The sequence below is a fragment of the Zalophus californianus genome, chromosome 9, assembly GCF_009762305.2.
Source record: "Zalophus californianus isolate mZalCal1 chromosome 9, mZalCal1.pri.v2, whole genome shotgun sequence".
Taxonomy (NCBI): domain Eukaryota; kingdom Metazoa; phylum Chordata; class Mammalia; order Carnivora; family Otariidae; genus Zalophus; species Zalophus californianus.
Genome location: NC_045603.1, coordinates 120,281,369 through 120,296,907, shown reverse-complemented (window position 1 = coordinate 120,296,907; position 15,539 = coordinate 120,281,369). Strand labels below are relative to the sequence as shown.

Here is a 15,539-nt window from a genome sequence, read left to right as displayed (position 1 = left end):
CAGGGAGTCCGTCGCAGGACGCTGGGATCATGACCTGAGCCAAAGGCAGACGCTTAACCGACTGAGTCACCCAGGCGCCCCCTAAACAATCATTCTCACACCCAGTCATCCCAAGGAGTAATTATCTCTGGTTCTATGTAGTTTTTAAATTAGATTTAGTTATTCTTCTAAAAGCAACTCTTTCTTTCCCACAACCTAAATCACTCAACTAATAGTGTTTCTTTCTGTAAGAGAAGTTGCTGTATCTCTTAGAACCAAATTATTGCCTGCGTTTTGCAAGTGTGCTTGTGTTTTTGCTTCTTCTGTCCATTCATCATATAGTTTTTGAGTTACCATGTCTGGAGATGGATAGATACTAGGGCTACAGCCATGAAATGGAGCTTATACTCTAGCAGAGGAGATAAACACAATTGCATAGTTAATTGTGATTGCAGTATATGACAAGAAGGAAGTGTAGGCAATTTGTAATATGGCACCTAATCTAATGGAGGGAATCAGGGAAATCTTTGAGGAAGTGACTTTAAGCAAGAATTTGTGGGTTGAATAGAAGCTACCCAGCTGTGAAAGAGGGTTAGGGTGTAGGACAGGCATTACAGGTAGAGAGTAAAAACAACACACTTAAGGGCTGTGAAGCAAGAATGAACTTTGGAGTATTTATAGAACCGAAAGAAGAGGGGCACCTGGATGGCTCAGTCAGTAGAGTATGAGACTCTTGATCCTGAGTTCGAGCCCCATGTTGGACATAGAGTTTATTTAAAACAAAACAAAAGTGAAAGAAGAAAAGGCAGTATTGCCTAGACAGTGAGATGTTGAAAAGAGAGGGTTGTGGAGGTAAGTAGGGGCTAGATCATGTAGGGAAACCATTAAAATGTTTATTAAGTGGCATAGTGATATACTTGAACCTGCATTTTTGAAGTTCACTCTAGATTGGTGGTATAGGTAAGAGTAAGTATGGGGAGAGTATTGAGTGGGGGTCCCTGAAGTGGTCCTTATGAAAGTTGATGTTGGCTTGCAGTTGGCTAATAGTGTAGATGGAGAGAGGTAGTCAGATCTCACCAGTACTCAGGAGGATGAATGGGCAAAATACACTGTTTGATTAAATATGAGCGAATAGGGTGAAGCTGTCAAAAGATGATGTCTAGGTGTCTTGTATGGGCAATATGTGGTTGAGAGTATCCTTAAAAAGATAGGGAAGGGGCATTTGGCTGTCTGTCAAAAGAGCATGTGATTTTTTTTTTTTAAAAGATTTTATTTATTCATTTGAGACAGATACGGAGAGAGAGAGCATGAGCAGGGGCAGAGGGAGAGGGAGAAGCAGACTCCCTGCTGAGCTGGGAGCCCGATCTGAGTCTTGATCCTAGGACCCCAGGATCATGACCTGAGCCGAAGGCAGACACTTAAACCATCTGAGCCACCCAGGTCCCTAAAAGAGCATGTGATTCTTGATTGTGGCGTCGTGAGTTCAAGCCCCATATTTGGTGTTGAGATTACTAAAAAAAATTAAACTTAAAAACGATAGAGAATACTGCAGGAAGAGCAAGTGTTGCTATAGATTTTGGATAGTGCTTAAAGTGCCATTGCAATTGTACGAAGTTTTATGTATGGATCCAAGGACAAAGCTTAATAGGAGGTAAAATTTGAGAGTCACTGACTGACTTGTAATTTAGTTGGTAACAGATGTATGGAAGATATGAGATTGACTAGTGTTGGACATGAAATGAGAACGCATGTTAAGCCGGAGCCCTGAGGAACTACCTCATTTAAAGGTTAGACATGGTGATCAGAAATGTGTTGCCAAAGAGGTTAGAGGAAAATCAGGAGAGTGAAATACTGGAAGATGAATATAGGATCTAATGGCTTATGTTTCATTACTTATTCACTATTTTATGTTAATTTTCTTCTCATTTTCCTTCATAATTTGTTTATATTACTTTATTATATGCTGCAAAACCTCTTTGGAGAGCAGCAAGGTAGGGTACAAATAATAAATACTCAGGTGTGACCTCCAGGAGCATATTCTGAATAGTGAGACAATGTCATTGAAACTTACTCTATTTACTGATTTTTGTGAGAGAGCAAGCACGAGTAGCGGGAATGGGCAGAGGGAGAGGGAGAAGCGGACTCCACGCTGAGTAGGGAGCCTGATGCGGGACCCCATCCCAGGACCCTGGGATCATGACCTGAGCCAAAGGTAGCCGCTTAACTGACTGAACCACCCAGGTGCCCCGGTTCCCACATTTTAATAGTTTTGAGGTTATAGGGAAGATGTTATACTTTGGTAATCTGAAAAATTTCTTTTCTTTCTTTTTTTTAAAAATAGAGATGTGAACTGTGTCCTCATAAGGATGGAGCTTTAAAAAGAACAGATAATGGGGGTAAGTACAGAGATCTTTAAAAAATTTTTTATTGAAAACTGGAGTGGAGGAGTATTTAAAAATATCTGGTAGTTCATATTATAATATCAAATGTTTACCACTCAAATATTTTTAATAGTAACTCAAATATTTTTAATAGTAATGGATGTAATTTATAAATCTTTTTTGCTACATAATTTATGGATAAACTTTTAAGCTTTTTTTTTTGAGAGAGTGTGAGTGGGAGGGTGCAGTGGGAAAGAGAGAGGGAAAAAGAGAGGGAGAGGGCTCCACACCCAGCACAGAGTCCGAATCTGGGCTTGATCTCATGACCCTGAGATCTTGAAAGTGAGCTGAAATCAAGAGTCAGACTTTTAATGGACTGAGCCATCCGGGTACCCCTAAGCATTGTTTTTTTAATGTAGAATGGTCCACATACTTCTAATTAAAATCTTGACTTTTTTAATGGGTATAATTCTCTCGTATTAGAAATTATTTTTGGAAAAATAAGCTACTTTTTCTGTTGTTAGAGCTAAACTCTGATGTTTTAGAGTCTTTTCCCCCTCTCTTTTGTGTATTGCTGGACAAGTTTGTTTTTTTTTTTTTAAAGATTTTATTTATTTATTTGAGAGAGAGAGACACAGCGAGAGAGGGAACACAAGCAGAGGGAGTAGGAGAGGGAGAAGCAGGCTTCCCGCGGAGCAGGGAGCCCGATGTGGGGCTCGATCCCAGGACCCTGGGATCATGACCTGAGCCAAAGACAGACGCTTAATGACTGAGCCACCCAGGCATCCCCAGATGATATTTCTAGTGAATGTTAATTTTAACACCCTGAGGACTTTTGTTGCTTGAATATAGAGAAATGCTGACTTCTGTCTTTAAATTTTGGTGTGCTTTCCTGAGGACCCCAATTTGTATTTTTCATTTACATCTCCATTTTTAGTTACCTCCCTCTGAGAAATCGTTTTTCTTTATAGCTCTGTACCACTCTTAAATACGTAGACATGAATTTATCAAACTGTGGCATACTGTGAAAATAAACTGATGAAGAAACTCATAAAAGTAGAGGTTATAACTCCTGTTAGTACACTCTTCCATTTTGGGCAGCCACCTCTAAAACATTTTTGGCGTAGAATAGAGGAATGACATGAGTAAATAAAGGGAAAAATAGAGTGTTTTTGCCTAGCTCTACATAAGTTTATTTATATACAAATTTAATGTTCAGGTGATGTTATGTAGTCACATTGTACAAAATTTTAAAAATATTAGAGAAACGCTTGCTCCTATTCCTGTTCACCATCTGCCTAGTTTCTCAACAACTTTCCTGCTGGTGATATAATTGCTGTTATTACTTATTTGCATATCCTTCTAGAGTTTTCTTCCTATATACAAATACATATGAATAAAGTAATATTTTCTTCTAATATTTATACAGATGGGTGAATATACATACTCTTTTGCATCTTAATTTTTCTACTGAACAATTTATTACCAGTATAAAGCTCTCTTTTTTATGTAGTCACCTGTGGATAGACTTTCTGTCTTCTGCTTTTATGACTAATGCTTGTATACATGTCATACGTACATACATCTGTAGGATTATTAATCCCAGGGGTGGAACTATTGGGTCAAAGTTTATAGTTAATTTGATAGATATTCCCAAATTGTTTTCCTCGGCGGTTGTACGAATTTATGTTTCTAGTACAGTAAATGAAAAACTTATTCTCCATATCCATTGGTAATCCAGTAGGTGATAATTGGTATCTCAGAGCAGTTATTTTGCATTTCTATTACTATGAGTGAAGCTGAGCATCTTATATTTTTAAAAGCAATTTGTATTTTTCTCTTTCTGGCCTGTTAATATGTTTTCTCTCTTTGGTTGTTGATCATTTTCTTTTTCATTTGTTGGAGCTTTCATAGGTGCCTCTCATTCATTCATTAGGCTTTTGTGATATGAATTGGGCTAGTTTTTTTTGCCCAGTTGTTTAGTCTTTGCTTATGGGGCTTTTTACCATGCAGAAGTCTTTGATTTTTTTATTTAGGTGAATTGATTAATCTTGTCTTTCATGGATTCTGTATTTTGAACCATTAGTTAGAAAGGCCTTCCCTACTCCAAAGTTAATAAAGGAATTCTTTCACATTTTCCTCTAGTATTTTTATGGTTTCTTTTTTTTTTTTTTTACAGTTTAATCTTTGATACATTTGGAATGTATCCAGGTAATACAGTGTGAGGTATGGATCCAACTTTATTTTTCCCTAGATGCTAAAATGCTATCATTTGTCCCATCACCATTTATTGAACAGTTCATCTTTTCTTCACTGATTTGAAATGCCATCTTTATTAGAGTCTAAATTTGATGTGTATTTAAAACATTCAACTAATCTGTGTTCCAAAATTGATTTGTAAATTATTTTGGGACCTGGAATGCATTTTCCTATCAGAATGCTAATTATATTTCTGGAGTAGTTAACAAAACCCCATAATGTACCTGATGGTACAATATTGATAATGGCTATTCTTTTTTTTTTTTATAATAACTATTCTTTAATATCTAACACCCCTTTTTCATGCTGGGAAATATGTTAACAGGTTTTAGTTTAGTTTTTTTCTTGGCAATAGGATGAGGAGTTTCTCAATGCAGCTTCTAATTTTCTCAATCTCATCTGCTGTATGTAGTTCTCAGTTGTTAAAGGTAAGTAGATATTTAACAAGCTTAACATAGTTTGGTGTGTGAAAAGTGGGGTTGGTGTATTATAGGCAGAAGGAGACGCAAATAATAAAAGACACAAATATATCAAAGAATTGAAAATGATTTGGAATTAGACTGTAAAGTTTGAATAGCAGGCCTTCTGAGAGGTGCAACTAATGATATAGGCAAAGTTGTCATTCCTTCCCCTCTCCCCTACTCATCTTCCTGTCCCTTCCTTCTCCCCCTCCCCTCACCCCTCCCCTTTTCTGTATTAAGGACTTGATCCTGTTGATTGTGGGGAGCCACTGAAGCTGAGGAATAACATGAGATTTCTGTTTTAGAAAGGTTACTCTCTGACAGCATTGTGGTGAATGGATTGGAAGGATCTGAGACCAGACAAGCTATAAAAAAAGAACTAGAGCTGGATCATAAGTGCATTTAACATACTTGAAATCACCTATATAGCCTGGGGGGTGGGGGTGGGAGGAGATAAGAAAAAAATAATTTGTAGAGGTAATTCAGTTTGCCATTTTACTCACTGAGCCTACGTTCTAGGCAAACCTATATGGAAATCCCTGTGAATTATTGTAGGGTTTTCCCCAACCATCACTGACAAAGATGTGAAATACATTATTGAGGGGGTCAGGCAAGAGGTGGTGATGTTACTTTACATTCTTTTGTTTTTTTAAAACTAAAAAAAATTTTAATTCTGGTATAGTTAACATTCACTATTACATTAGCTTCAGGTATACAATATAGTGATTTCAGCAATTCTATATATTACTCAGTTCTCATCAAGATAAGTGTTACTCTTCATCCCCTTCACCTAGTTCACACCGACCCTACCATCAGTTTGTGCTCTATACTTAAAGAGTCTGTTTTTTGGTTTGTCTCTTTTTTTCTTTGTTCATTTGTTTTTTCTTAAATTCCAAATATGAATGAAATAATATGGTATTTGTTTTTTTCCAACTTACTTATTTTACTAAGCATTAGATTAACTCTGGATCCATACATGTTTTTGCAAGTGTCAAGCTTTCATTCCTTTTAATGGCTGAATGGTATTCCTCTGTGTGTGTGTGCGTGCGTGTGTGTAATATATATTTTTTAAGTTTACTTATTTTAAGTAATCTCTACACCCAGTGTGAGGCTTGAACTCATGACCCCAAGATCAAGAGTTGCATGCTTTTCTGACCAAGCCAGCAGGTGCCCCCACATCTTTATCCATTCATCTACTGGTGGACACTTGGGCAGCTTCCATAAGTTGGCTATTATAAATAATGTTGCAGTAAATATAGGGGTGCATATATCTTTTCAAATTAGTATTTTTTGTAATCCAGTAGTGTGATTACTGGATCATATGGCAGTTCTGTTTCTAATTTTTTGTGGAACCTCTGTACTGTTTTCCACAGTGGCTGCACCAGTTTGCATTTTCACTAACAGTGCACAAGAGTTCCTTTTTTTTCACATCCTCGCCAACACTTGTTGTTTCTTGTGTTTTTTATTTTAGCCATTCTGACATGTGTGAGGTGATATGTCATTGTGGTTTTGATTTGTATTTCCCTGATGATAAGTGATGTTGATCATCTTTTCATGCGTCTATTGGCCATCTGTATGTCTTCTTTGGAGGAATATCTGTCCATGTCTTTTGCCCATTTTTAATTAGATTATTTGATACTTAACATTCTTGAAGAAATTTCAGAATGAATTGAGGCCATTGATAGATACTAACTGACAGAAAAATGAGAAGAACTTACAAAATCTGACAGGGTTATATATTCAAAATTGGAATCTTAAGGGATTTTTCAAAAACGGTTTTGATTATGCTAATTTTTTGCTTTAGAATCTAAACCGTACAAAGATCAGACTCTGCTTTATTGCAGTAAGTTTAAGAGAGAGATTGATGAGGGGAAGGTTGAAGACAGCAGTAGTAGGAGGGTAAAAATGAGGGCATGGACATCAGAGATATTAAGTGGTAAAATTTTGCGGGTATGTTTTAAAAAATATACCTATTTTATTATGGGAAACTTTGAGCATACATAAAAGTAGAGAGAATCCCCGGGTACCTAGCTTCAACAGTGATCAAGTGATGGCTAGTCTTGTTTCATCTAAACCTTTCCTATGCCATTCTGATTATTTTGAATTTTGTGAGTATCACTAACGTGGATATTTTAAAAATACACGATATATTATCACACATAAAAAAAATGGACAGGAATTTCTTAAAGCCATCAACTGTTCAGTCATTGTTCAAATTTTCCTCATTGTCTCCCTACATGCTTTCTTTTTGTATTTGAATGCATCAATGTCTAAATAAGGTCCATAAGCTGGATGTATAAGGTGCATACATTGTAATTGCTTAATATGTCTCTTAGGTCTCTTTGTACCCTCTCCCCTCCATTCCCTTGTCACTTTACTTATGGAAAAACCTGGGACATTTGCCCTGTATAGTTTCCCACAGTACATTTTATTGATTGCTTCTCAGATGGGTGTGTGTGTGTGTGAACATGTTACTTTGTTCCATATATTCTGTACATTAGTAATTAGATATATTCAGAGGCTTGATCATATTCAGTTTATTGTGGGTTGATCATATTCAGTCGTTAAGCTGGCTCGGGTCATGATCCCAGGGTCCTGGGATGGAGCCCTGCATCGGGCTTCCTGCTCCGCGGGGAGTCTGCTTCTCCCTCTCCCACTCCCCCTGCTTGTGTTCCCTCTCTCGCTGTGTCTCTCTCTGTCAAATAAACAAATAAAAAAAATACTTCATAGTGTTGTATATTTCCTTTATGAGGCATGTGATATTTGGTTATCCTCTTTTTTTGTGATATTAGCAGCTGCTGACCGGTATCTGGACCATTATTTTATTCAATAGAGGTTGATTAAATTGTGAAATTCTGTCATTAGGAGCAGGAATATTTCTATACAGAGAACCGATTCCTTGTCAGCTATTTCATTACCCTGAAGTGCAGTTTGTGAAGGAAGGACAGGATATTTTATTCTTTTTTCTTAAAATTCAGGTAAAATTCGTATAGCATAACATTAACCAACTTAATTTATACAGTTTAGTGACATTTACTACTTTCACAGTGTTGTGCAACGACCACCTTTGTCAGTTTCCAAAACATTTTTATCACCTTAAAAGAAAGTATGCTTTCATAAGCAGAAACTGTACATTCTACCTTCTACCCTTCCTTCCCTAGCCCTTGGCAAGCACCAATCTGCTTTTTGTCTTTATGGATTTACTTATTCTGTACATTTTACATAACTATAATAATCACACAGTGTATAACCTTTTGAGTCTCTCTTCTATCTTGGCATAATGTTTTTCAGGTTCATCAGTGTTGCAGCCTGTATTAGTACTTCAGTCCTCTTTATAGCTGAATAATAACTCGTGTGTGTGTGTGTGTGTGTGTGTGTGTGTGTGTGTGTGTGAGAGATTGTTTACATTATGTTGGTCCTTTCACTTTTTGGACATTTGTGTTGTTTCTACCTTTTGATTGTTGTGAATAGTGCTGCTATGAACTTGGTTGTACAAGTATCTGTTTTATCTTTATCTCTTTTCAGTTTGGGGGGACATATACTAGGAGTGGCATTGATGGGGTCAGATAGTGATTCTGTGTTTAACTTTCTGAGGAACCACCAAACTTTTTCATAGTGGCTGCACCGTTTTTACATTCCCACAAGCAATGTATGAAAGATCCAATTCCTTTTCATTCTCACCAACACTTCTTTTCAAGTTGGCTTCTCTGTTCTGCCTCCTTTTTTTTTCTTTTTTAAAGAGAGAGAGTACACATGTGGGTGAGGGGCAGAGGGAGGCCAGTGGGGAGCCCAACTCAGGGCTTGGTGTCATGACCTGAGCCAAAATCAAGAGTCAGACACTTAACTAACTGAGCCACCCAGGCACCCCCCATTTTTTTTTTTTTTTTTTTTTTTTATTTAACAAAGTACTACAGAGACTGCATAACCGTATACAATGTAATCATCGATACTGGGTGATTAGCAAAAATTCCTACAAGTGGAATTGCTGGGTCGGAGGGTATGAACACCTCTAATTTCAGTGGATTTTGCCAAATCCTCCTCTGTTGAGATTGTAGTAATTCACACTTTATTCACAATACGTGAGAAGAACCTGTTCTTATCATACTTACCTCAGCAGTTATACAACCATCTGAGTGGGTTTCAGTTTTGTTTTATTCATCAAACTCACGTCGTAATTGGCTTATCCAACACCAATAAAGGAAAAGTATATACAATTGAAATAATACAGAGACTTCCAAACTCTGATGCAAGACTTAATGTTGTCATTGTTTTGGTTTTAAGGTTGACAAGAAGCTAATGTGAATGCAGGTCACATTAGCATGGGGAAGCCACCAGATTTGGTTACCCTCAGCTTAAAAATGCCTACTACTTGGGGTGCCTGGGTGGCTCAGTCGTTAAGCTTCTGCCTTTGGCTCGGGTCATGATCCTGGGGTCCTGGGATTGAGCCCCGCATCGGGCTCCCTGCTCCACGGGAAGCCTGCTTCTCCCTCTCCCACTCCCCCTGCTTGTGTTCCCTCTCTCACTGTGTCTCTCTCTGTCAAATAAATAAATAAAATCTTAAAAAAAAGTCTACTAGTCATATAGACTGTATTTGTAAGTGGCTGGCTATTCTATTTTAATGTAGCTGTGGACCATAAATTATGTAAGTTGTACATACTCCTGACAACCAAGTACCACAGGCTAACAACAGCCTAAAATAAAGAGCACGCTCAGATAAGTTATTAGGACATGGCACACCCTACAATACTGTCATCAATCTTCAGAGTTGGTGTTACAAGAAGTTAAACTACCATATTTTCCTCCAGAGCCTGAAGGAGGGATTCTGAGTCTAGCTCTTAACCCTTTCCATCCATCATTATTAAGGATCTTTTTATATTTGTCAATCTGGTAGATAAAAATTATGTCAATATAGCTTTAATTTGTATTTCTGTTATTGTGAGAGAAGTTTATCAACTTTTCATATGCTTAAAAGCTAATTTGTATTTCCTTTATGTGAAGTATTCCTTCATATTCTTACCTCCGTTTTCTCTTGGTGAATTCCTCAAGGTACATATTTGGATTGTTGTGTAGGAGCTGTTGGTGTATTATGGAAATTAGTCCTTTGTAGTATGAATTCCTGGAGTTTTTCCTACCAGGTGGTTGGTTGTCTTTTTTTTAATTTTACCATTTTTTCCCCCTTAATGTTCTTTTACATTTAATTGCCATGTCTCTATGTCTCCTCTGTTTGTAAGAATTTCTCAGTCTTTTCTTGTTTTTCATTGCCTTAGCAGGCTTGAGTACAGTTCAGTAACCCCCCCAATCTGGGTTTGCCTGGTATTTTCTCATAATTAGCTTGGGTTGATGGCTTTTGGGAAAAAGTACCATAGAGGTTAAGTCTACTGCTCATATTGTCATATCCGGGAGTACAAAAAATCCACAAGACATCACTGATGATATTATCAGGCTATTTAAGCAGTTTTGAGTACATGTTCAGTACCCCCCCCACCCCCAATCTGGGTTCGCCTGGTATTTTCTCATAATTAGCTTGGTTGATGGCTTTTGGGAAAAAGTACCATAGAGGTTAAGTCTACTGCTCATCTTGTCATATCCGGGAGTACAAAAAATCCACAAGACATCACTGATGATATTATCAGGCTATTTAATTTTTTAAAAATCCCTTTGGTATTTTGATGATGCTTTTCTTAAATTTGTAGATTAGCTTATGGAAAATTGACATTCTTTGAACAATATATTTATTGTGTTGCCTCCTATGTGCTGCAGGCAGTGTTCTAGATAGCAGTGAACAAAACAGACCAAAAATCCATGCCCTTTCAGGTTTACTTACATTTGGAGAGGGAAGTTGGATAATAAATGAAATAGGTAAATAAAATGTACAGTATGCCATGTATTATGGAGAAAAATGAAGAAGAGGATGCAGAGCGAAATCTGAAATGTGCTTTTGAAATTTTAAGTAAAGTGATTGGGGAAGACTCCACTGAAGAAATGACATTTGAAGAGACCTGAGATTAATGGATTGGAGGATGGTGTGGACATAGGTCCTGTAGGATTTGCAAGATCACTGTAATAACTTGGTGTTACATAGGATAAGTTGCTACACCATTGGGGTGATTTGAACTGAGAGATGACTTGATTAAAGCAAGTTTTTTAACATGCTCACTGTGGCTGTTGTGGTGAAAGTCAACTTTATAATAAGCTCTCAAGTCTGGGAAGGTAAGAGCCCCTTTATTATTCTTCAGATAGAACCTGAATAGTCTTGGAACATCATTCTTACATATAAAATTTTAGAATTGTATTCATTTCTTTATGGTACAGTTTTCTCCCAAGTCCATAAAATGTGTTTAATATTATATACTCTATTGGGTTTTGAGAGTTTAATAAGATATGTGACGTGTGTAGAACAAGGCCTATGCATAGTAAGCTGTATATTAGAGTTAAAAATAAAATGAAAAGAAAAACCTAGAAGAACTAGTTGTATTTTTTTTTTTAAAGATTTTTTTCAGGGCGCCTGGGTGGCTCAGTCGGTTAAGCGACTACCTTCGGCTCAGGTCATGATCCTGGAGTCCCGGGATCGAGTCCCACATCGGGCTCCCCGCTCAGCGGGGAGTCTGCTTCTCCCTCTCATGCTCTTTAAAAAAAAAATAAAAGATTTTAATCATTCGAGAGAGAGAGAGCATGAGCAAGGGAAGGGACAGAGCTCAGTGCGGAGTTTGACGGGGGGCACTATCCCAGGCCCCTGGGATTATGACCTGAGCTCAAGGCAGACGCTTAACTGACTGAGCCACCCAGGTGCCCTGAACTAGTTGTATTCTATGCAAATTGTTGAAATTGGCATTCTGTATTTTCTATACAGACAATGATAATGTGTGTAAATGACAATTTTATTTCTTCCAGTTCATTTCTTATTTTTTCGTCTTTTTTTTTAAGATTTTATTTATTTGAGAGAGAGAGAGAATGAGAGAGAGAGAGCACATGAGAGGGGGGAGGGTCAGAGGGAGAAGCAGACTCCCTGCCGAGCAGGGAGCCCGATGTGGGACTCGATCCAGGGACTCCAGGATCATGACCTGAGCCAAAGGCAGTCGCTTGACCAACTGAGCCACACAGGTGCCCCACATCTCTTTCATTCTTGAGTTTACTCCAGTCAGGCTTTTCCCCACCATGCCACCAAGGCCTGTTCTTGATAAAGTAATCAGTGATCTCCATGTGGCCGAACCAGTTCTCAAGTCCCATAATAATTGATCGTTAGCAACATTTGACAATTTCGATCATTCTTTTTTTTTTAAGATTTTATTTATTTATTTGAGAGAGAGAATGAGATAGAGCATGAGAGGGGGGAGGGTCAGAGGGAGAACCAGACTCCCCACTGAGCAAGGAGCCTGATGCGGGACTCGATCCTGGGACTCCAGGATCATGACCTGAGCCGAAGGCAGTCGCTTAACCAACTGAGCCACCCAGGCGTCTGACAATTTCAATCATTCTTTCTTGAGCATTTACTTCATTTTGTTGCTGGGATAGCACTCTTCTTTTCCTTTGACCTTATTGATTGCCCCTTGTATTTTTCCAGACTCTTGTCTTGCAGACATTAACCTCTGAATATTAGAGTGCTTCGGGGTATAGGCCTCCTACACTTACTTCCAGAATGAACTTATTGAGTATTATGGCTTGAATAACATGTGTATACTTTGATAGCACCGAAACTTATATCTCCAACCTTTTCTTTTCTCTTAACTCTGGATTCATAAATATGTAGTTGTTTGCCACATCATCTGCTTGTGTGATAGGTACATAAATGTAATGTGGACATTTGATATAGAGTTGTGGAATCACTATGTTGTACACCTAAAACTAATGTAACATTATGCGTCAACTATATTTCAGTTAAGAAAAGACACAGTAGAAGCAAAAAACCCAGCATGGATATCTGAACTCCACTTTCTCATTCCATTTAGTTACCCTGCCCATTTCAGTTAAAGGCAGATTTACCTCTCCACAAATTGTGTACAGAACTAAGTGAACCTACCCCCTGCCAACCCCTCCACAATTAATCTTTTTTTTTTTTTTAAGATTTATTTATTTATTTGAGGGAGAGGGAGAGAGAATCTGAAGCAGACTCCGTGCTGAGTGCGGAACCAGATTTGGGGCTCAGTCTCAGGACCTTGAGGTCACGACCCGAGCCACAATGAAGAGTTGGATTCCCAACTTACTGCGCCACCCAGGCTCCCTTCCATAATTAAACTTACAACATTTGTTCCCTTTTTGTACCTTATACCCCTCTGTCCTTTTCTTGGATATGACATAAAGATCTCAAATCAACAACTTAATTTAACTCCTCAAAAAACTAGATAAAAAAGAACAAACACAAAGCAAACTGAAGGAAGGAAATAAAGATTAGAAAACAGATAAACAGAATAGAGAATAAAAAATCAGTGAAATTAAAGGTTGGTTTTTTGAAAAAAAAAAACCAAAATTGACTGTTAGCTAGATTTTTTTTTTTTATGGCACGGGTGCCATTTATTTTATTATTTGAGTATAGTTGACATACAATGTTAAATTAGTTTCAGTGTGTACAGCATAATGATTCAACTTCTTTGTAAGTTCTGCTGTGCTCACTGCAAGTGTTAGCTACCATCTGTCACCATATAACTGACCATATTCCCTATGCTGTACCCTTTATTCTTGTGACTTATTCATTCCATAACTGGAAGCCTGTATCTCCTACTTCCTTTTACCCATTTTATCCATTCCCCCACCCCCTTTCCCTCTGGCGGCCATTAGTTCTCTGTATTTATAGATCTGATTCTGCTTTTTTGTTTGTTTATTCATTTGTTTTATTTTTTTTAGATTCCACACTGTTAGCTAAATTAAGAAAAAAAGAGTATACAAATAATTAAAATTAGAAATGGAAAAGGGGGACCTTACAGCTGATAACATAGAAATAAAAAGGATTATTAGAGAATTTAATAGTTTGATAGCAATTGAATAACCTAGAAGAGTGGATAAAGTCCTAGAAACATGCAGCCTACCAAGATTGAGTCATAAGGAAATAAAAATCTGAACAGACCAACAACTAGTAAGGAGATTGAATCAGTATTTAAAACCCAACAAAGAAAAGTCCAGAACCAGATGGCTTCACCAGAGAATTGATTCTCTGGAAACTCTTCCAAAAAATTGAAGAGGTCATTGGAGCTCATTTTATGAGGTCAGCATTATTCTGAGAACAAAAACCAGACAAAGACTTTACAAGCAAAAAAGAAAACTACAGACCAGTATCCCTGATAAATATGGATGTAAAAGTCCTCAACAAAATACTAGCAAACTGAATTCAGCAGCACATTAAAAGGATCATATACGATTTATTTATTCCCGGAATGCAAGAATAGTTCAGCATATGAAAGTCAGTCAATGTGTAATACACCATATTAACAGAATGAAGGACAAAACCCGCGTGATCATTTCCTTTCCATTGATGCAGAAAAAAACAGTTGGCAAAATTCAACACCCTATCATGATAAATGAACTCCTCAAACTTGGATAGATGGAAACTACCTTAACATATATACTGAAGCCATATATGAAAAATCCATAGCTAATATACTCAATCATTAAAGACAAAACTTTTCCTCTAAGACAGGGAATAAGGCAAGAATGCCTGCTTTCTTCATGACTGTTCAACATATCATTGGAGTCTAGCCAGAGTACTTAGGGAAGAAAAGGAAATCGAAAACACCCAGTTCGAAAAGGAAGAGGTAAAATTATCTTTGTTTGCAGATGATATCTTATTTGTCAAACCTTAAAGATTCCACAGAAAAACTATTAGCACTAAAAAACTCAGCAAATTTGCAGAATACAAAATCAACATGTAAAAATTAGTTGTATTTATTAATTTATTTTAAATTATTTTTTTAATATTTTATTTTTAATTAATCTCTACACCCAGTGTGGGATTTGAACCCACAGCCCTGAGATCAAGAGTCGCACATTTCACTGAGTGAGCCAGCTAGGCACCCCCGAAATTAGTTGTTTTTATACAGTGACAATAGTTTGAAAAGGAAATTAAGAAGATAATTAATTCCTTTTATAAAAGTGTAAAAAATAAAACAGGAATAAATCTAATCAAGGAGGAAAAGACTTGTACACTGAAAACTACGAAACACTGCTGAAGCAAAAGAAAGGAGGTGTAATTAAATGGAAAGCAGTTCTGTGTCTGTAGTACTTAAAGTGATCTATATAGTGAACATAATCCCTATTAAAATCCTGACAACATTTTTTGTGCAAATGCAAAAATTCATCTTAAAATTCATAGGGAATCTCAAGGGTCCCCGAATAGCCAAAACAGTTTTGAAAATGAAGAACAAAGTTGGAGGACTCATACTTCTGGATTTCAAACATACTACATAGCCATAGTAATCAAGACAGTGTGGAACTGGCATAATGACAAATAGACCAATCATAGAATAGAGAG

The 15,539-nt window shown here is 37.2% G+C and overlaps 1 protein-coding gene across 15 annotated transcripts in view; it reads left to right on the top strand.

Annotated features, from left to right (window-relative positions):
• MLLT10 (MLLT10 histone lysine methyltransferase DOT1L cofactor) overlaps positions 1–15,539 on the top strand; it is a 217,967-nt gene that overhangs the window by 55,652 nt on the left and 146,776 nt on the right. For 14 of the 15 annotated variants that reach the window (XM_027593177.2, XM_027593176.2, XM_027593181.2 and 11 more), the window contains one exon: positions 2,321–2,375. In XM_027593177.2, the coding sequence (XP_027448978.1) occupies positions 2,321–2,375 (55 nt within the window). Of the gene's footprint in view, positions 1–2,320; positions 2,376–4,539; positions 4,587–15,539 lie in introns of all 15 variants that reach the window. The other variant, XM_035729210.1, reaches the window with a different exon arrangement.